General features: G+C 45.7%; 1 protein-coding gene across 1 annotated transcript in view; it reads left to right on the forward strand.

Moving 5' to 3' along the window:
- LOC126252429 (uncharacterized) overlaps positions 1-23,159 on the forward strand; it is a 615,381-nt gene that overhangs the window by 17,774 nt on the left and 574,448 nt on the right. Inside the window, exons 2-3 of the mRNA XM_049953320.1 lie at positions 11,238-11,943; positions 12,025-16,092. Of these exons, the coding sequence (XP_049809277.1) occupies positions 11,238-11,943; positions 12,025-16,092 (4,774 nt within the window). The remainder of the gene's footprint in view (positions 1-11,237; positions 11,944-12,024; positions 16,093-23,159) is intronic.

Raw genomic sequence — 23,159 nt, forward strand, 5'->3', positions numbered from 1 at the left:
GTCACGTCGGCTGCTGCTCGTAGATGAGTCTCGCATACGGGACGGCCAGGTAACCTGAGTGGCTGATGCAGCTGTTGGCACAGCTGTTTGCTGCTAGAGGCGGCCTCGCGATTCTCTTGTTTTGTTCACTCAAGGCCGAGGCGAGTGTGCATAGTATCTACAGACTGAAGAGCTGTTGAAGTTCACTCGGCTTCTTGCTCTAGCATAGGAATCGATCTTCAATCGCAAGTTGTTGATTTCTTTTTACAGCTAGTTCGGTATCATTTGCCGTAAGTGTTCTGTAGTAGAAACGTTGTTCTCTATTTTACGATATGTTACATACAAGGTGATTCAGCTGCCCCTTCCAATCTCGTTTTATGCAACCCGCAATGTTATACTTGGCCTTCATAAACCACGCGCCAGATTTTCAAATTCTCCCATTCGCTACGCCCAGCCTATTAGACCTACGGAAAAAGTAAGCAAGGCTCTTTTGTAGGAAATTCAGTGTAGTTAATTTTTGTACTGGGATACGTTTTCGCTAGAGGCCGTAGTTTTCGAGTTATTCAAGAAAAACGTACAAAAGTGACTTAATGGACGCCTGCTCCCACATTCATCCCCCACCGGTCAGGATTTCTAGTATGTTGATCACGGCACTACCTCATACCAGAGTACAAAAATTTATGACTGCAATAATTATTTCCCACATTGGACGTTTTCTGATCTTCATTAACTGGACTTATTACGCCATCGGCATAGTCGTGCATCTACAAATTGTAAAACTGACGTTTGTGTAAATTTTATGTAACAATTTTGTGAATTTTAGCAGCATAAAATAAAGACGTACATCGTTGTATTCGTCAGGCCTTCTGAGTACGAAACTACTGTGCGTGTAAGGGTTAAGTCAGGATTGAATTGACAACATAATTAGTTTTAGCATAACGTTTACAAATGTCGTTTTTCTTCCATTACCCTCACGGGTTTGTGTAAATTAATAACGTTAACAAAATAGACGACAATGTTACTCGCCGCGTAGTAGCCCAGTTAATAGAGACCAAAAAAAGGTCGCGTATTGAGAATAGTTCGTGTGGTTGCAAATTTTTGTACAGTGGTAGGAGGGAGCGCTACAACCAACATAATAGAAATCCCTACTGGTGAGAGATAACTGTGGCGATGGAGGTACGTTTGTAGGTCACTTTTGTACGTTTCTCTTGACTAACTCGAAAACCGTGTCCTCAAGCGGAAACGTATCCAAGTACAAAATTTAAGTGCATTAGATTTCCTGTAAAAAGGTGCAGTCCATTTTTTCTGTAGAGCTAACAGTTTGCGCGTAGCTTGCGGAGAATATGAAAATCTCGTGTGTGGTTTATGAAGGCCACATACAACTTTGTGTTATGCGTAAAACGACATCGTTAGGGGCAGCTGACTCACCCTGTGTACGTATGAGAGACTCCTCACCATACAGCTGGAGGAAGTTTCCTTTAATACTGCTCACTAATAAAAAAGGAATTGAATTTTTATTTATTTCTTTAGGAAAACATTTCACTACTCCATCAAAAGCATTAACGGATATGTAGCAGAATTTCAGTTTTCGTAAAGATAGATAGATAGATAGATAGATAGAGACTGTTCCAAATTTAAGGGCACTCATCGGCGAGGTTATCAGCGGCGTTACACGAATGAAAAGAAACGAAGCGCAAAGATTGGCTGTGGTTTGTGGTTTGGACGAACGCGTGGAAAGAACAAAGAAAGGAGTATTTTAATTCAAAGACAGTGGGTTTGATCTTTGAAGCTCATCACGGATTAGAATCCATCCTTTTTACATTTGGCCGTCTGGCGATGTAATAAGATTTTTGTGTCAGTTTTTTTTCCAGATAAGTAGGATGAAAATATCTAGAGTGCATAACTTTCCGTGGTGTAAATGTACTAGGGACAATACCTCTGTAAAGAGTTGCTCCAAATAGCGAAGCAGATCTTCCCAAATCTAACTCTGCGTTATTGTGCGTTTCACGTGGTGTTGCACCAGTTGGAAGATATGGTTTGTTGAACAAAGGAAGCCGAAATCAAATCACTCTCATTTGGACTGTAGAAGGCTTTGGGTTGCGATACACCAAACTATTTGGTGATTGCGCCTAGGTCATTAGTGGAAATGCAATTCCAAACAAAAACAGAATTAGGTCATGATCGATGGGAAGACTCAGGTTGCCACCTTGTAGCAGTCAGGAAAGCCGTCTTCGTGAACACTTTTTTATGCATTGGTACATGATGGATTATCTTAAGTAGGGAGACAACATTCCTTTTAGTACGGCCAGGCACCACAGATTATACACTATAAATTATTCGTTGCACTCTCTTTCTTTATAACAGTGAACAGAACTCCATTTATAAAAAGTCAAGAACTCTAGCAACATTGATGCCATTCGTAATGAGGTGAGTACGCAGTGCCTAAGTGAGAAATTTCTATATTTTTTTGCAATACCATTTCGATAACGACAACTCCGTAGACCAGAGTCCGCAAGTCAAATCAGCCATAGCTGCGGCAGTCTGGCGGTGTTATACGGTGTAAACAACCTCCAAGTGGGCCAACCGAAAGGCACGTGGCTTTTTGCTACAAGCAGCGTGGGTGAAAGTTTGGCTGCGCCCGTGCACAGCTGCCGTGCTGAGGAACAAGGGCGACCGGCAGCCATTCGCTCGTTCCGTTCCGGCAGACCTCGGCGGCTTTATTTGCTGTACGGACAGAGCAACCACCGGGCAGCAGGTGTGCTACAACTCCTCACTCGTTTGCCGCGGACTGATGCGCTCGTCTACGTAGCAGCAGATACTCTACTTGTGTAACGGGCGTGATGGAAATTGTTACCGTTTTATTGCATCCTCATCGGCTGGCATCGGTAGCGTGAAGCGATTGACTGTTGAAATATATTAAGCGTTATTCAAAGAGTAACTCTGTGACCTTAGTATATACGTTTCTTTGTTGCCACGGCATTGTCCGTGCTAACGTAATAGCAACAATAAGACTAGTATGGATGTATGTACCTGATTAGTTATCCATTGTCGGGCGAAGTGTTGCATTGGCTCAAGTACTGGACTCCCGTCTTCTGGAGGAGCAGGCTCCAAATCTCCTAGCAGCAGTCACAGTTTGGCCTTCCTGCATTCGCCGGAACGGTTCTGCCCCATCGAAGAGATGCTAAACTCTAGCCCTAAATTTTTACGCATTCCCGGTTCACGAGCACCAACTGGATCCTTGTGCTACCAGTCACGTATGGTTCTTTAAGTTGAGATTATATTACGTAAATATGGTTTTTATGGTCTAAGACGGAAGGTAAACACTGTTGTGGGAAACAAAGACTTGACTACAGCAAGCAGGTTCAAACACATATAGGTTGCAGAAGCTACGCAGAGATAAAGGGGCTTGCACAGCTTGGAGAGCTGCATCAAACCAGGCTTCGGAACTGAAGACCACAACAACAACAACAACAACAACAACAACAACAACAACAACGTCTTCCACACTCTGCGTTACGACATTTGCGATATGGAGATGCGCGTTATTGTGAAGCAGCAGCACACTTGTCCACTCCAAAATGGCCGTTTTCGACAGACATGCTGCCCCATACGCATTCTTCATTCTCAGACGGATGTCTACCGGTGTTTTGCAGACAAGAAAAGAATAACAGCACGTTGGTCCTGTTTGAGCGCATTTGGTAATAACGTCGTCATTGTTCACGCATCTGTCTTTCCCACATACGCGTCGGGAAGACGCGAACGCCACGTTAATCGCTTACCTACGTTGTATACACGCTGCAGTAACGGCCACAAACGGAAACTTATTGATCGCCCCTCATGATATTGACCATTTCCTGTAATATTTTTGATTACTCACGCTGCCCTGAGAGAATGAGAAGATTTTCGAACGGTCTGACACACTCCAGTGTAGTGAAGCGATCCACGCGTTGCTGAGCAATGCATTAAAGTAAATGTAGGCTAAGACCGTCAGATGTTTTGGCAAGGCTCAACAGACATCCGATTTAGTGCGTTACATAACGGAAAGGAGAACGTGTTACCATGCAGCCCGAGAACATTGTAAGAGAAGCAAATATTCGCAATTCCGTACCAGCATGCACTGCAGCATCCAGCATCCTCGCAGATACGATGCTGTATTAGGTCATGAAGCAAATGGCGTGATTTTCTCGGCCAACAGGCGCAATATCCTCATGAGAAAGTACTGAAAATTAAATTGTGAAGTATGTGATCAGTTTTCAGACTTAACGTTCGTGTTTCTGACTACAGAATGTGGACTTTCCAAGGTAAAAATTAATATTAACAGGAGAGGCTGAAGCTTGGGTGCAACAGTACCTTTAACTGCAAGATATATGATCTATATGTGCTCCTTTTTGTTTCTCGTTTTCTATTTCTTTCTCTCTTCCCCTTTTATATTCCCAAAAGTTTCTTTCCACATTGCATTGACGGGATGAGATTGTTGGTAACTATCAAAGACGCGTAAGAGAAAGATAAAGACATATTTTTACCGTTATCAGTGTATTGTCTGTGTGTTCTCCAGAAAACTGCACACGTAACTACATTTAACTATCTGCAATTCAAAATAAAGTAATTTGCCTCGCGTCGGCCTTGCTATGTATTTTTATTTCCAAAGTAAATCAAAAAGTTATCAGTTTATATGTGCCATTTCGTACTACTACAAGCAGTGAGAAATATTTGAAGTTCCAGGGACAGAATGAATTCCCGTCCGATTTCGTTACGAGAGTTGCGTTTGGCTTAAACAGCACAGTTTGCAACGCGTGTTCCCAGTAATGCAGCCCCATACAATCAGTGAAGAATGAGATACAGAGGCGATGCAGAAGAAACATCTTGTTGTTTGAATCAGAGGCTTTCACGTGTCACTAAGAGTCGTTATTAACGCGAACGTTCATTGTACACATGCTCTCGCTCTTCGATTTTGGTGACAAATGCGTGCAATGTACTGGTGACCCAGTGACTGCTAACGTAGAACGATGTGTAACAACCATACGCTTGTTAGCATTTTAAACTTTTTAGGTGTGGTTCTTTTGTAGAGTTGCTTTTATGTACGGTTCAGCATCGTTTTGTTTAATGTATTCTGTAAAAGTAGTGGACTAACAAGGAGACGGTAAGAACTTCGCCTCGCCAATCTGGTTCATATTGACAGCGTTCGTAGGGCACGACTAAGGCTGCAACACGTGTAAATAGGAAGACGCAAATTTCAACTGTTTTTGAGAAAATTAAGCTTGAAAATTATAGGCGTGCTAATGGTGTACGTTTTCTAGCTCCGCTACTGTTCACGAGGTCCGCAGCCGAGTGAGTAAGCACGTAGTCTCATATGCGCTAGGTCTCTGGATCGAATCTCCTTCCCGTTAGTTTGTTTTTCAATCCCATGCAATGATACTTTTTTCCTAATCTTTAACATGAAAAAAGGAGAAAATGTTTTCTTTTCGCCGGCCGGTGTTGTTCAAATGGCTCTATGTAACTTAACATCTGAGGTGATGAGGAGCCGGCATGGGTTCAGGTACCGCCAACGACGACGATGAAGTCACTAGAGACGGAGTATAAATTTGTATTGGAAGATATGTGGAAGGAAATGGGCCGTTGTGGCCTGCTACTGTCGCAGGTTCGAATCCTGACTTGGGCATGGATGTGTGTCATGTCCTTAGGTTAGTTAGGTTTAAGTAGCTCTAAGTTCTAGGAGACTGATGACCTCAGATGTTAAGTCCCGTAGTGCTCAGAGCCATTTGAACCATTTTTGTTTTCTTTTCCTTAAGGAGATAAGAACTATGCAAGAGAACTTTCAATGAAATCGGCGCAGTCATTTTATTTACTTTATTGTATCTACAATTGTGACAACTATAATGTAAAACCTATGCAGCATTGCCCGAATCAGGATCATACTGATCGTAGAAACATTGAAAATAATGATTATCGCGACATACAACAGATGTAAGGAACGCCGAATTTTTACATGACCATAGTTTTTTTTTTCAATGTATCTATTGCCAAACAAGCTTAGTTTTCATTCATAAACGGTTCTCGGTCGTCCGACAAATTCGCGGCGTACCACGCATATCGAAGCGTGGCATCAAATATTGGTGCAGATAACTAACAAAAAAAGTGGTACCTGCAGCGAGATTCGATCGAGAGACCTCGCACTTATGAAGCTAAGCACGTACTAGTTCGTCTGCGAACTCGTTGCATATTAGTGACCGTATACGTGTAAAGTATAACGGTTGAGAGTTTCGCCTTCCTGTTTACAGAAGTTGGAGTCCTAATCGTACTCTGCACACTTCGTCAATACGAATCAAATCGATGATGGGAAGTTCGAAACGTCGTCTTGTAAGCACGACAGACCGAAAAGTACTAACAGGAAGGGGTCCCCTGCGGTAGGATTGACTTCCTGAAACCATTCAGGCTATACGGTGACAGGTTAAGGCTGCAGCTATAACACCTTGCAGCCATTCACCCTGGTGGGCCCCTGATAGCGAGTAATGGACGAAAAAAGTATCGAAATGCAGCATGTTGCTCTACAGCTTTAGAGAATAAGTGTTATGTAGGCTGGTTGTGTAATGTAATAGTTACAGTTCAGGCCTCACATGCAAGTGTTTGCGGGTTCGAATGTCACTAGGTGCTTTGTATATTTTTATTTTTAAATCTTTATCGAAATTACTTTAATCATTAATTTTATTTGTTTTTTGTTTTAAATGTATTATTTTCTATTTCTTTGTCGCATCATTTTGATCACCATAGTAAATTTTTAAATTGCTCTAATTTCTTCGTCCTACAATTCTTTTTCCTCGGAACCTTGGTGCATGTGATTATAAATATTTCCCTGCTTAAACTGATTTAATTTCGTCCATTTCATCATACCATATTTTCGTCCATGCATTGCATTCACTGTTTATATACCTCATTTTGCCAGAATATCGGTTTACTTATAATTTCTCTTTTTCTTTAACATCATCTGTGTTATTTTGTCGACAGTGCAAGAAGAACTTCTGTTTCAAGTGGTTTTTTTTACGATTACCACCCAAGAAAATTAGCATCTTGAAGTGATAATTACATTTTTGACAGCATTGCACAGTCAGTATAATTCTATTATTTCGTCTTTTGTTTTTAACCGATTGAATGGCATTTTATAATGTATAAATATTATGATAGATAAATAAAATTAGTGAAATTCACATGCACAAAGATTCCAACTGGAAAAAGCGAAAAAAATTAGAGCCATTTGAAAGGACAATATGGTAATTAAAATGATGTGACAAAGGAATAGAAAAACCAATCAACTGAATAAATGATGATTAATTTCGATAAAGATCTAAAAATATAGTATTTCAAGTCAGTTAACCATTACGCTGCGCAATCCGTTTCTATGCATTTTCCCCTTTCAAAGCTACAAGAATTACGCGGAATTCCGTTTCTTTTTTTTCCGTCGATTACCCGCAAACGTGGACCCACCAGGGTGAAAAGCTGCACGATGTGATGCCTGCGACCTTGACCTACAGTACTGTATAGATGGTTTCAAAACAGTGGATCGCACCGCTTGGGACCTCCGTTGCAAGTGTGACTGCTGTAGAGCTTGGAAGGGGACGCGTCGCATAGGTTGCCTGGCGGGCTGGGCAAGACAGAGGGAGCCATGCCGCCCTGACATTGGGCTTGAAGTAAACACGTGACCTTGCTCTGCGCCAGGACACTACGGACGCCCGAGATCCGCCTAGCGAACCGGTTCACTGCCGAATATACCGCAGCTTCGCACGGTGCGATCTGATGTGAGCCAAGCTTGATATTTTTCAGCAGTTTGCGCCGTAAACGCTACGTGTAAATACATACATGGTAAAGTATTCCGCAGTTACATAAAGCGAAGGGCAGAGATAGAGACTTCTATATGAACATAATTTTTCTTTTATCGGTAAATGATGGCATTGTTGGACAAGCAAGCGGAGGAAAAACTACGCCTCAGTCTCTCAGCATGGATAGTCTGTACCTAGCACAGATGCGTATGAATATGCCCTGCGATTCGCAGCTGAATGAGAACATAAGCTGTTCCTCGTGTCTAAGTGTAGCTCTCTTTGCGCTAATATGTATGCGTAAAACAAGTTTCAGTTACGGCAGTACTTTCACTTAATTTGTTGAGGCACTTTAATTAACATAAATTACTCTCTGTAAATCCAGTGGAAATGATGTGGTAATTTATTTTTCTTGAAGACATGAAAAAAATTCAGAACGTGAGTTCCTTTGGAATAGTGGTGAGGGTCTCACGCGCTAACAGTAGCTGTCGGCAGAAGGTTGCTGACATCCACACAAGGTAATGCACACCAGCTCACCTGAATTATTGTGTTAATTAAATGATGGAACATAGCGCTGTGTGCTCATTCTGTGGATTTCCCGTGATAGCTGACGTTACGACATTCTTTTAGTGCCGTTTTTGTCGCGTAAATAGTCGCTTTTTACGTGACTGATGTGTACTTTATGCGTGAAGTTATGCTGGTACATGGTACTTGAGAAGGAGCGATACACGATTTAAATTATTTGTAAATAAAAAGTTGTCACAGCAGTCGCAGATGAGATGGTTGTTGCTTCGAGAGGTTTCCAACTCCAATTAAAGTGCAAGTGGCCTAGAATTTTGTCAGTGTTTTCTCCACATGTAACCGTGCGTTACGATATTTGGTCTGATTATGTTCTCCACGAGTTATCCACCCAGAAAGATGCGACATGCCACAGTAAGTCAGTCAATGGTGTCGTGGGTTCTAATCCGATCTCTGAAAGTTTGCACCTATACCGACGCGCAAATTAACTCAATCGGATTACGCATCTGCAGCCATGCCTCGTTAAGGATTAATTGAACTTCTGATAACTAAAACTTTAAGTGGTGGCATCAGGAGCGCGCGGAGATACCACGCTAACGACTGTATCATTCATTGTAATTCTGTTCGACGATAATTTTGGTTAATTAATTACAAAACAGCATGACTTGTACGAAATGGTGGCATGAAATGTTTCATGAAACAGCATAGTGCTCACGAAACAACTTGGTGCTTATGGAGCAACATGGTGCTAGCCTCACTTGCAACGATATTTTCTTATAGAAGAGGGAAGAACGAAGGAAGGTGAGAATGTAACGCCTCCTCATAGTGTTGTAAACGATGCTCGATTATTAGTATCCATAACTGTCACGCCATATATCACTTCTTGTGACTATTCTCATTACGCAAGTAGTTAATAGTCTGGTTCGGTCAGATTCAGGCCCCTAACCTACCGACGGCTAACTGAACTAATCTGAAAAAATTTACGTGTTCGCTATACACAGAATTTTTAAGCTGCGTCATACTCCCCATACCGAATTACAAACCAAGTGAGGTGGCTTAATGATTAAGATGATGGACGCATTCGCCAAGATTAGAACTTAGATCCCCGTCGCCTAACCACGCTAGTTTGTTTCGCCCCAACTACTTGAGACGTAACGTGCTTAAACAAAATCACGGCCAGTATGTGCCTCCACTTCCTCGTCTAATAGGAGACTGTGATCTGTTTTATTATTACTTCTGTTTTGAGCTATACAGAATGCAGTACCTAAAGCTAGCAGCCCTCTCATTTCCTAACGGTTCGAGATATCGAAACGATGTTTTCGGCGAATCGTAATAGGCAGAGGTGCACGTAGTTTTGTTGTAAGACTCTCGTACCGACCGAACTACAACCATTGACTTGAGTAATGTGTCTCGTATTTATGCAGCTCTCAGCAGAAATGTGAATGGAAGGCCTGAAGAGATATGTGTACTTAAGAAAGTATTTTTAATAAAACGATATAATACTGTTAACGGCATTCTAAAGCTTGTTAAAACACGAGTACAGTGTCATAACTCTCGCAAATTTCGCATCGGAATTTCCACACAAGTATCCGAGTAATTCGGGTAAGGTGAAAGGCAAGACGTTCGTAATCGGCTGCAGTACAATCACCGCCAATTCGGGCTCTCATGTCAAGCTGCGTCGTTACATCCAGCAAGAAGGGGGCCAATGCTGCTAAGATTGTTGTAGATGGAACTACATGCTAACTTCTAGCGTATCAGAAAGGGCATCTGAAAACTGTTTAAAATGAGAGTACATACTTACATTTAAGTGAACAGCTTTTGTGGAAACAATAAAACACTCGAAAGGCTTGATACAGTGAAGGAGCCCGGCACGAGAGCTCCAGAGAGCGGTGTTTACGCTACCTCGTCTTTCAATTTGAGCACACTTCTCGGATATTTTTGCGAGAAGTTGCGACGCCAACATCAACAAGCGTTATATCACTGTACCCGTGTTCTGAAGATCTTTCGAATGCCGTTACCAAATGTATAGAGTTCCGCTAAAAAAATATCATTGCTTCTTTATCTCGTTTGATACAAGAGTTAAATAGGTTACATATGCAACAAATTTACGTGTCCCTTTGAGTACCTTCACGTGCCGAAAATCTCTTTTCGATATCCTGAAGAGTTCGCGAAACAAAATGGGATGCAAGTTTTAGAAGATCCACCGAATAGAGAGCGTCCCAGGAGGAATGGTCAGTATTCAGGGGTCGAGCAGGAACGATCATTCGAAGCGAAAATGTCTATTAAACACGGGCTCTAAAATGCATACCTTAAGAGCTGTGAGCACTTCCTCAGTAGGAGAGATGTGTTCCACAGTAGGGAAGATGAACAAGTGCTCACAGGTCTCGATGTACGCATTTTAAAGCCTATGTTTACTAGATTCTTTTGCTTTTGATGGTCGTTCCTATCATATCTCCGAATATGAACCATTCTTTCTGGGACACCCTGTATATTCACGATACTTTGAGCAGTGAACATGAAATTTGATAGTGTGTGATTGAAGCATGCGATCTATTTAATTTTTTTATTCTTGTCTCGATCTCATTTTGTGGATTTATACCAATCCGCTTTGAGTCTAGTGAGTCATTATGAGAATCAGTTTCTTTCCACGATAGAAACACGTCAGGTCTCCATTTGGCGCTCATCCGGGTCACTTAAAATTAACTAGCGTGCCTGCTAACGCATCGTACTTTAAAAATAAAAAGGAAGCACTAGATGACGACTTGACGTGATACTTTCGTAACAAGATACTAGTTCTGATGGTGACTCGTTAGAGTTGAAACCGATTAGCTGATATAAATCCATCAAACGAGATGTGGCATTAGCGAACATTAGTGTTCACGAGCAAAGAGTGTGGCACGTAGTGCAGTGTTTGGTGTTTGGGTTCTGCAGACTGTGAGCACGGTGCCGCGCGCGCGCCCCCTGTCGGCGCCCCGCAGCCGCAGCATGGACCGCGCCGTCGAGATGGCGGCGCTCAGCCAGCCGGTGCCGCCGCGCCACCGCCGGCCCTCGGACGAGCTGCTGCCCGACACCAAGAAGGACGCAGCCTCCAGCGGCGCCGGCTCCGGCAAGCGCTGGTCCCTGGGAGGCCTCTTCCGCCGCCGCCGCAAGAAGTCGGACGCCCCGGACACGCCCCCCGACACCAGCTCCGACGACGAGGACGCGCGCGGCGGCTTCCTTTCGCGTCGGCGCTCTCGCCGCGACTCCAAGCACAGCTCCACGAAGAAAAAGCTCGTCGGCACGTTCGACCACGTCGTCGTCAACCCTCTGGCGCGGCCGCCGCACCCGCCACAGGCGCAGCCACAGGCGCAGCCGCAGTCGCAGCAGCAGCAGCAGCACAAACAGGACCAGCGGCAGCAGGACGAGCAGCACGAGCGCGAAAACGAGCGAGAGCTGCAGCAGCAAGTGCCGGCTGTGTCTCCTACGCTGACGCCACAAGACGTTAACGGCAACGCGTCCCCGCGTCTCGGCGACTCCCTGTCGTCGCGGTCCTCGAGCAAAGACTGGCAGCCGCCACAGCAGCAGCAAACGCAGCAGCACCGCAGGCAGGAGTCTAGTGGGTCGGGCTCCGTGGAAGGAGGCGGCGGCGGAGGAGGAGGTGGAGGTGGAGGTGGAGGCGGTGGAGGAGGAGGAGGAGGAGTAACGGCGACTACCACGCGCCGCGGCCGGCGCGACCTAGTGAAAGCGCGGGTGGAGGCGAGCAGACTTCGCGCGTCCGCTGCCGACTCCAGCTCGGACGAGGCCGGCCCGGAGCTGCAGCAGCAGCGGCCGCCGCGCTCCAGTGACGACAGCCTGTCCCTGAGCAAGCGGTCGCGCAGCGCGCGCACCGAGCGCTACATCCGCCGGCTGGAGGCGGGCCGCTGGCAGCAGCACCAGCTGGAGTCGCCGGCCGTTTCTGCGACGCCCAGCCCCGCGCACAGCCCGTTGGTGCGGCCCAAGCTGCTCAAACCCGTCACGCCGCCCGCCGACGCGGCGACCTTCCCGCCGAGTGGCGCACTGTCCGGCGGTGGCATCAAGGCGTCGCTGCTGCTCCCGCCGGGACGCGGCCCGGTCGGCGGTTCGGCCAGGGTGCTGCGCGGACCTTCGCCCGTCCGCACGTCTGCGGAGTCGTTGCTGCTCGCCCAGCACCACTCCGCAGCCGGCGGCCCCTCCAGGCCGGCGTGGCACCACGCCGTGCAGACCGGCAGTCACGACAACATCTACGGCCGCGCCACCGCCTACCACCAGCAGCTGCAGCCGCAGCCGCAGCAGCGCAGCCAGTCCTTCGACAGCAACATCCACCGCGCGACGGCACCGTCGCACGGTCACCAGTTGACTACGCAGCTGAGCGCGCCGACTACGGTGACAGGTGCCGACGACGTTATGGTCGTTCAGTTTCCCATCGCGAGACCTACCGGACTGTTACCCGCGCGCTCCAGTTCCGTCGGAAACCATCACCAACACCCCGGACACCATCATCAGCAGCAGCACCAACACCAGCACTCCGGACAGTCGTCCGCTTTCCCGACAGTCAAACAGGGGCCGCCACCTCCACCTCCTCGCGATCCGCAGAGGAAACTGCCGACCGGGCCGAGTGGGCAGCCGGACGTGCCGCGGCCTATGTCCTACGCGTTTGAGAGTGGGACGGACTACGCGCCACACGAGAGATTCAGACAGTACTTCCAACCGGCCCAACACGGCTCCAATTTGCAATCTTTAGGCACTGTGTGGGTGGGCGGTGGTGGCTACCAGAGAAGATCCGGTTCTGACAACCAAATTGCAGTCTCGTATCCACCGCCACAGCAGCAGAGGTTGCAGAGCTTTACTCCTACACCGACGTCGAGACCGCGGCCCAACTCTGTGACGCCGGACGGCAACGGAGCTCCCGGAGTACTCAGACCTTTGCCGTCTCCTCAGAATATCGGCCACAGAATGGTACCTCGCACACCCACAGAACAGTGCACTGCCACCTCGAGACATGTAGCACCTCAGCAGTGTCACCAAGTACAGTACTTTGCCGACCAGTACCCACGGAGTCGCAGGCCTATTCACGTACAGTACAATGGTTCGAGTGGCAGTTACGAACAACCGTACCTTAGTGATTCTCAGGTTGTTACGATGCCCACCAGTAAGCAGCAGCTGCCCGAACCTCGACGTCATCCCGCTATTGTCAATGCGACAGACTTCTGGCGCCAGAAGGAGCAAGAGGCAGCTACTGGAAGACAACGGAAACCGGCATCTGCTTCTGCCAAACCACCTTTGCAACATTCGGCTTCGTCGTCCGCTGCCAGGAGCGACCGGTCCAGGTCAAATAGCCCACATCACAGGGAGAGGACAACGCCGGACAAGTCTTTCAAGCTCAGAGTGCCAAGTGCATCGTTCCCTTCACGTAGCACGGAGTCAGTCAGTTCCCTCAGTGGCCAGTCAGATCTTGCCAGTCCCGTGCAGCCAGCCAAGATTTTCAGCAATGGTCCAGTTAAAGACAGTTTGGAAAGTCCCAACGGGACAGATGGGCATAAGAAGAAGGATACATCCCCATCAAACAACTTTCGGCCCCTGTCCATGGTGCTGGAAAACAGCGAGAATCAAGACCGCAGTGGGTCATCTCAAGGTAGAGATGCCAATGTACAGAAAAATCAGACGAAACCTAATCCTCCTGCTCCACCACAGAGACGTTTCTCGAGACAGAGTTCCACATCGAGCATTGAAGCTTCAGAATGGATGGGCCCTGAAGATGCCCAGGGCACGAATTCACAGAAAAAGAGGAGATCGACCAATCTGGAGGACGCCCTTTCGGAACTGGAGGCTATCTACAACAGTCTGCGCCTGGGAGACGACGACCTGCTAGACCGCGCAGAGAGGCGTGATGCCGCTGTGGCACGTCAGCAGCAGCTGCAACGACAGCAGCGATGCCAACAGAATGGCGATGCACCCATCTCCGCGGCCGCACCGTGGGGTCGTGGAGCAGAATCAGACTCCGGCTACAATTACGGCCACGACTCCACGTACGGGGACAACGAGTTCGGTGGTGGCAGACAGCGGCGGAGAGCACCAGGGCCCCGCAAGTCCGGTGTGCCCGACATCGTGGCGGACGACATGGCATACCGCCGGCTGAACCCCAAGGAACAGCGCAGCAGCGCCACTGCATCACCGCAAGACTTCAGCAGCTACATTCAAGCCACCCCAGCTCTGGCCGGGGTGACAGACCTTCCTCCTGCCGGCGGACGCCCAGACACGACACTGGACGACGTCGTCTTCCGCAACATCCGCCACACCAACAACACTCTGCGTGTCGTCGAACCGCAGCCACCGTTCGGCATACCGTTGGGACCCGTAACACCGGCTCCGAACAGTGACTACTTACACGCTACACCTTCCGAGACAGCTCCACCTGCTGGCTATAGACCTGCTTCTAAATCCAAGAAGATACCTGACGTGGTCAAAGACGACCTCGCTTATCGAAATTTGAGGAAGGATTCGCACAAGGATGCTGCAGGGCTCCCATCGAATGATACGAAAAACGAGAAGAAAAAGCGCGCCGTTAGATCTCTCTCTGCTAACCTTATGGGGTTGGTGAACAGAGACACACTGCTCCGCGTACCTTCGGCTCCAAACGATCGAGATTTCGAGAAGGCGCAGAGTCTCTCCGACCTGTCGGACCCACTGCAATCGGCCCAAAAATCTGCCGAGGGTAGAAACCCCGCAGTGGTCGGAGGCTCTAAAATGCGGAATGCCGCTTCGCCAGTGAATAAGCAGCAGAGTGATCCCGGTAGCGACGGCAGACGGAACAGCCTTTCAGCGCAGCAGTGCGACCACCACGAACGGCACCACCGACACCACCAACGTTACAACTCCGCGAGCTGGGTGGAGCGCGCAATGCTCGACGTTACTTCCACGGCCGCAGGTGCGAGTACCAGCACCGAGACACTGACGGACAGCCGGGTGAACCTGGAAGACGCGGCAGCGAGACGGCGCAGCTGGCAACAGCGTCTCAGGGTGTTCGTCCCCACGAGCGGCAGTACCGAACAGTCGGCGAAACAGAGCCCGTCTCCGCAAGATATTAGTGGCGGGAGGCTCGCGTTCGGCAAGCCACCTCCGTACACGCCACCGCCCCCGGCGACCGAGGGAAAACGCCACGCCGGAGCCCCGGTCGACGAGAACAACCTGGAGGACCTGCTGAGCGCACTGGCCCACGAGGCGCGGGCGACGAGTGAGAAGTTGGACCGCGAGCTGAAGCAGCTGGGCGACTCCGCAACCAACCTGAAGCTGACGGCGCCACCGCCTCTGCAGTCGCCCAAAGCGGTGGCGAGCCTCGCCGTCAAGGAGAGACGGTCGACTCCGGCGCACTCCGGCAGCTCGCAGAAGTCTCCCTCGGGCGGGCTGGACGAGAGTGCCGGGGTCGGTTCCACTCCGGCAGACCACAGCCTGCTGCACAATATCCTATCGCGACACGAAGCCGAAGAGCACCGCGGGAGCCGAGGCACCGAGCACGCGACGGAGACGGCGACGGTGGAGCTGCGGCTGCCGCCGGAGGAGAGCTGCGAGATCCGCAACCTGTCGTGCGACGGCAGCGTGCTCATCTCGGAGATCGTGCGTCAGGGGCGGCGGCCGCAGCGGCGGCGGCGGCGGCGCAGCGGCGAGAAGGACGACAGCGACGACGACGAAGACAGCGGTCGGGACCAGCTGGTGCCGGACGTGGCGGGGGCGGGCGCCAGCGACGAGGAGGCGGACCTGGAGGTGGCGCGTGCCACGGCGGCGGCCGAGGCAGGTGAGCAGAAAGGGCTGGCGCTGCGGCGCTGGCTCCTCTGGCCGCAGGCAGCCGTCCGCGACTCCACCGAGCTGCTGGCCGCCGTGGGCGTGTTGCTCGCCGGCCTCTCCTTCCTGCTTGCCATCCTCTTCGTGTAGGGCGCGCGTGTGTGTGTATGTCTGTGTGTGTGCGCTACTGTTATCTATCTGGCTTTCACCTGGCACACCAGATCGTCTGTGCAGTTCTGTTGGTACCCGAGGGTCTGTTTACAATTGTTTTGGCATCTCCCGTTCTTCCGACGATTGGAATACAGAGCTGTCTCGTGTATGCAAATGGGTATAGCGCGGCCAGTTCAACGTGGCAGTAGGTTGTGGGCACAAATAAACAAAAAAATTATGCGTGGATCAAAGTAACGATGTGATCGACAATCGAGCACGGAAGGTGGCAATGCTGTCTATTTACCATGTGCAGCGTGCGCAATATGGAACCATTTCCATTCTAATTGCATTCTTCAAGTCCACGTGCAGTATTCACTTTGCAGGATTGTAACACCGAACGAAGTGACGCAGTGGTTAGCACACTGGACTCGCATTCGGGAGGAAGACGGTTCAAACCCGCATCCGGCCATCCTGATTTGGGTTTTCTGTGATCTCCCTAAATCGCTTGCAGTAGCTTCTTCTTTCATTTCCAAATAATGTACATTAAAAAAAAAAAGAAAAACGAGTGCAATGCACAACACGAAACATTCGGTTACTCTCTGAGGTTGGCAGTGCAGTAAACGAGGCAGTACAACAGGCCTGACCTATAAAGGCATCTTGTTCAACCCTAGTTCGACTCCCTCATCCAATTACAGCTGCCACGTTGAAGAGTTCGCACAATACCTACTTGCGCGTCAAGTCACTTGCAAATGTACGTTTTTCGTTGTAATGCAAAACGAGACAGCCGGAGTTGCAACGAAAATGAATGTTTACTTAGTCGGTGACGTTTCGGGTTGCGCCCATTCTCAAACCAACCAATGTTTGTCAAGTAAAATGTCCGTCCAAAACTGCAGTATGTAAGGTGGGCACGTATGTGTATGATTCCAACTAATGTTCGTTAACGAACTTTACCTGGGACCATACATATATGTACGCAATTTATTTATTGCTGTTTTTGACGGACACTATACTTGCAAACATTGGTTGCTTGGAAAATGGGCGCAGTCCGAAGCCAGTAACCGACTAAATAAACATCCATTTGAGTTGCAACTCTGGCTGTTTCTTTTTGCATCACAGTCTAAAAATGTGTTTCTGTCCCACTATACCCAGCGCGCTGGAATTATGCCAGGGTGATTTTCACTTCATGTTTACCGCTCCGCGAGACACTCTTTGTTCCTTAACTTCTTCCCGATGACAATACCAGCAGACTTGCACTGAAGTTCTAGTGCAATATGGTGCTCAAAAGTGGCGGCGTCCACGCGTGTTTAACTCCAGGTAGTAATCACTGTACCAGCCGCCTCAGTCGCTCTCGCGCACTGCTTACTGCCGAAGTATTTGCTCTCAAGTAGCTTTGCTGACTACTCGACTGCGCAGTTTGTGGCATACACGAGTGCTTGTTCCCTGCCTTCAGTTCGTAGTTCCACTCTACATCACTGCTCTGAGCTTCGTTTGTTCTGCACATGCGTTCCATTACTTCTTTCAGTTACAAGACTAAACTGCTCGTATGATTTTGTCTCCGACATAGTGTTTGCATTGTCTTGTGACAATATCCCATCGTTGTGCGGATCTCTGTCACTTTCCAGAGGGTGACGTTTCAACTGCATTCCTGCTCGCGCTTTCTGTTGATATCAGCGAGTGTTCTCATCTCGTGCGGAAATCTAACCTGTAAATGTTTTGCAGTAATTCCCTACTGGATCAGATGTTAGAGTATATGGCGTCCACATGAGGTTCATGTCATTCATAGTTAGAGCTAACGATCACGACTATATCACAGGTGATGCATAAAATCAGTATTCTCTACCTTGCAACTGCGAATATTTCTTGAATCTGAATCACAAACATCTAACACTCGTATAAATAGATAATACGCTATATTTAGTACATGTGTGGTTTCTCTATACCAAGTATATCTACAGGACCGTTTCGCTTACGACTGCCTGAAGTAGTTTTCTTGTCTTTGATACTGAGCTTTTCAGTTTTTCCGCGTTTTTTTTCTTTTTTTTTTGACGGTTGAAAGAATTGGTTATTGTACAAAAAAAATACACACACACACACAGCTCATTTGTTATTTCTGATGTCGAAACGATGTTCGCGTGAACTTCTATCATGAAAAGGCTCGTGTAAATCCCCCACATGTCACAGATCAGACTGAAGTACCACATTGTTCTGAATAAATAGTGACGCACGATTTGTTTGTTTCACTCAGAGAGAAGTCAGATACAAAAATTTGAAACAGTTCTGATTTTCAAAATTTTTCATTTGATGATAGGTACTACTGCTATATCGCAATGTATCATACGAACATCTAAATATTGTAACTTAGTGGCGCTTCCCACATAACTTGTTTGTTTTATTTAGAGTAGAAACAAAACGTAATGTAACAGACACCTCAACTTAACGTGGAACGGTGCAGTCTCGCGCTCGGAGAAATAGGTACAGTTGATCTAGAGCGCAGATTTTGTGACCACAAAGCTGCTTAGTTTCATAATACATACATATTGTGGTTGCACTGCTAATCTATTCATCCAAACTGTTTCTATTAGCGATGGTAAATGGTGGTAGCATTAAGCTCGTGTTTTGTATTTGAGCGGAATTCTTTGATTTCCGAAGCATCCCAATTATAGAGCGGCTGAAACTCGTACAAAAAAAAGGTAATCGTTTTGTTTATTATTTACGAAGAAAGCACAGTGAAACTGTCTTTCACTCGGCGTCGCCCTCCTTAATACTTCATGAGGGTGGAGGCGCAAGGAAAAAAAGACCGGTAGGAAAGAGGAAAATCCAAAAAACCGAAATCTGATTGTCTAAGATTTGCGCTAGGAAAAGTATATTAATAGCCATAAGGTAAGCGTGTCTCGCAGGTGGCCTTCAGATATTAATTGCAAGCAGACATCTAAAACATGGTCTTCAGTTCAAATTTACGTGAAAACGATCTGTGTGTAATCTCATGTTTAGAGATAATTTTTTTTTTTTTTTTACTTACTCCTACTTACTACATAATATCCACTACACAACTCACAACGTGTTTCACATTTCTTCAAACCATCTGAAACAGTGTTTTACATTTGCCGATGTTTTATTTCTGAACACAGATATTTTTAAGCAATCTGCAAATATTTTAATCATCTTGCCCGATCTCTGGTGCCAATATTGCTTTTCTGTTTCTTTTCCGTGCGAAAGCTGTTGTTCGCTGTACGACGTAGACAGACGTATGCTCTGTGCTGTCCAAAGTTGTGTTGTTTCACATCCTGATCGACTAAGTTCGGATAATGCTCAACGCATTTCTGAAAGGACGCAAAACTAAATGACACTTATCTGTTTCAAGAAAACCAAAACCAGACATTAAATCATCTTGTCGTAGTCCTATCTCGTCAGTAACTATCGTAGTTCCTGGTTTTGTCGTGTTCTAACCAAAATGCAATTATGTCCCAGTTGTGTCTTCTCTTCTTTTTAAATACTGTCCCAAAGGGGTCAGTTGCGATCTTTCTGTTTTATCAGTACGATATATTTTCCTTTCAATTATTTGTGCACTTCAGACAGAGGCAGCTGGAACAAACACGTGATTAAAACAAAACTTTATCTTCATATATTATTTTATCTCGCTGTTGGTAGTCATTGTGATGGTGCTGTAATTAAGACACCCTGTAAATATTGCTTTTGTGCAAAAGATCGTGAATATATTTTTAAGTGTGTATAATGTTTCTTGCGTTGCCTCTTTTACGCGTAATGATGCCTATCTTATTTAATTTGCAGTTCGTGGCGAAAAGATGAGGATGGCACGAAATTCATCAGATGTATTCTTATTGTTACGCTCTTTGATTTACTTTTGAATATTGTGTTAATGTATTAATATATGTATAAAATTGTGTTAGTTTGTTACAGGCATGAAGATTGACATTTAAAGTATACCAACTTGAAGACAATTTTCTTGCATTGCTTAATTGTTGCATTTCCATGTCATGTATTTTTGTAAGACAAATGGACCTACTTTACGATTTACTTTGAGTTGTTGTTAGAGATTGACACGACTTTAGCTGCACTTAATGCACTGTAAGTTTGGATGCATGGAGCATGCCTGTAAATAACAAGTTAGTTACGAGTAACATTCTAGCTATTTGATCCTTTTTGCACTAAGTTCTATTCAGTTTTTAATAAGGAGAATAAAGTTGAATTGAGCACTCATAGACATAATAGTGTTTTATTTCCTCACCTCACAACTTTAACATGTTTCTGGTGTGCTGTGATTTAGTTAGATATTTCGGAATGGGTGAAAAGAGTTTGGAGTGTTCAATGTTCCGCTTCGCACGCACCACTATAAACATGGTACTTTACTTTCCTGCAACATTGTTCCGTAGTTTTTACAATATGTGGAAGAAATTGTACTTGAACTGCTGTAAGAAACCACGTCAAAACAACAGGTGTCTGTAGGGCTCTATGTTACTTTATTATTGGGCATAGTTGTTAACAAAATTATTTTTAAAACTTTGAACATAGCTGCTAAGGTTCAGTGAGCGTGTCAGAATTATATTAGAACAAATAAGCCCTCGGTCACAAATATTAAGTCGAAACCTGGTCAATTTTGACTTAATATTTGTGACCGAGGGCTTATTTGTTCTAATATAACTAATATAAAATTATTTTTCTTGATGGTTAATCCATCAAAAGAAATTGAATATTTTGTTAGTGCAGAAACTGTTTTAATATACATTCTTTGATGGTAAACGCTTGATATCATGTAATACGCAATAATTCTGTGTGTGTGTGTGAGAGAGAGAGAGAGACGCTAACTGTCCGGTAGCTCATTGTTAACCATCTGGTAAGTCTCAACATTATCATATTTGTTTGTGATCAGAAAAAAATTTTTTTTTTCTGTGTATGCCACATTGACATTACAGTGTACCGGTCAACCGTATTCGTTTATAATCGTGTGAGATATCCATAAAGCTAAATACAAAAGAAGATACGTCATTTCAATAAAAGTTTTGGTAATGGAATATTATATCTGGATATGAGGATATTTTAAAGGCAAATTCACGCCTCTAGGCGATGGATTTAAGTTACTTCTGTAACTTTTATTTCAAACATGTGCATCCCATACATAAATCTGACATAACTGACTAGAGATGTACGCACACATGAACACCGAAAATTATTTTAAAGATTAAATTATTTTCTCTCTTGATACGTTGACTCGTACGCGTGCAGTAGGGTTCTTCTGCAGTCTGGTGGTAGATGTGATCCGTCGAAGTTCGATTTCTTTCAGTTCTAAGACCTGGAGTGAAATGGCAAATACAACCACAGTTCATTGTGCTTGCCATAGACTTGTCACGTGCCTCCACCGTTGCTATTCACACACACACATACACTGGCACTGGGAGAATCCCCAGCAGTACTGACCGGTCCATATGTGGAATTATTAGAGACAATCAAAGTTTGAAATAGGCCAGGGAGCTTAGCTAAGGCGACAACTCGCGATAAGCAGTAAATTCGAGTTCGAATTAATGTCTGGCTCAAATTTTCAGTTATTAGTATGTATTCATCACATTTCAGGTTGAGCATATCTGAACATTTTGCGGTGAGATCTTTTCACATCCTTGTATCTTCACTGATTTAATACCCATCGATTCATTCCTCAAATTTCAGTGCATTTATTTCATTTCATAAATTGATAACCACCCGACTTGCGCGCCGTGGCATTCAACAAAATAAAAGCAACGCCGTCGCGGGAGAAGGCGGCGAGTAGGCAGAAACAGGCAGCGTATCAGATCAATTAGGAATTCATCATTTCTTTAAGTTAATAACAATTCCATTCTACTTCAGTTGTTTCAAGTGCTTGTCAGCCGGTGCCAGGTGGTTGTAACAATCTGTGAAATCAGGATCAAGAAGGGAAATTCAATATAGAAACCCTTTACTTACGAATAATAGAAGCAGTGCTGTAGTCATTCAGTTCAGAGTGCATAAATTAGACGCCAACAGGCAATACAAATGACAGTTTACACTATGCTCCATTTGAAACCTTTCGGAACGATGTTTTATGACTGTAAGGTGATATTTTAAGTATTTTTCATACTCATTACAAATCTGATTTTAATTTTTCTGTATCGCGTCAGATTTTTATACTCATCACGTCTGAGGTTTTTTCTGATAACACATTTTTCCATTAAAGATAAATTATTTATTTTTTAACCTTGTATAGAATCACTACACATTGCATTAGAGCAGACAGTGGTACATATTCACTTAAAAATGCTAATAATTATTATAAAACACACGAATAACAATTTTATTTCCCTTCAGTAATCTCACAGCTTCTAGTTCTTTCTGACACGGGGCAAAACTTCTATTCCTTGGTTGTCTCCCTTCATCAGTGCCATCTCTTTTTAGCATATAACTAGTCAGCCATCATTTTGCATTCCACCTTCCTTGGTATCTCTTCTACGTCTTCTTAATGCCATATTGGAACCCTTCTCCTGGTTCCTTAGTGACATCTCTAACATTAACCGAGAAAAAATTAATATGTGAATGTAGAACCTGAAGCCTCACACTCACATTACATCCTTATTTCATGAAACCCTGCAATATTGTTTTGACCATGGATTTATAGTTTGGATGCTGTTGTTGCAGAAAAAATCTACCACTACTTCGTTAAATGAAACTCAAGTCCATTTTTTCCTCTGCATTCATTGTTCTTTTAGACAAACTGTCTTTCATTAAATGTCTATGTGCGGCCTCGCAAAGAGCTCTTCTTTTAGTTTCTCATGAAATACTTTCGGGAAGTTCAGGAAACAGTCTACATCTTTTGGAAGTGCTTTGGTAAACTGTGTCATTAATCCAAATTTGATGCGAAGAAGAGGTAATAGTGTGTTGCTTGGTTGCACAATTGGCTCATTTATT

Source organism: Schistocerca nitens, chromosome 4 (genome assembly GCF_023898315.1).
Source record: "Schistocerca nitens isolate TAMUIC-IGC-003100 chromosome 4, iqSchNite1.1, whole genome shotgun sequence".
Lineage (NCBI taxonomy): Eukaryota > Metazoa > Arthropoda > Insecta > Orthoptera > Acrididae > Schistocerca > Schistocerca nitens.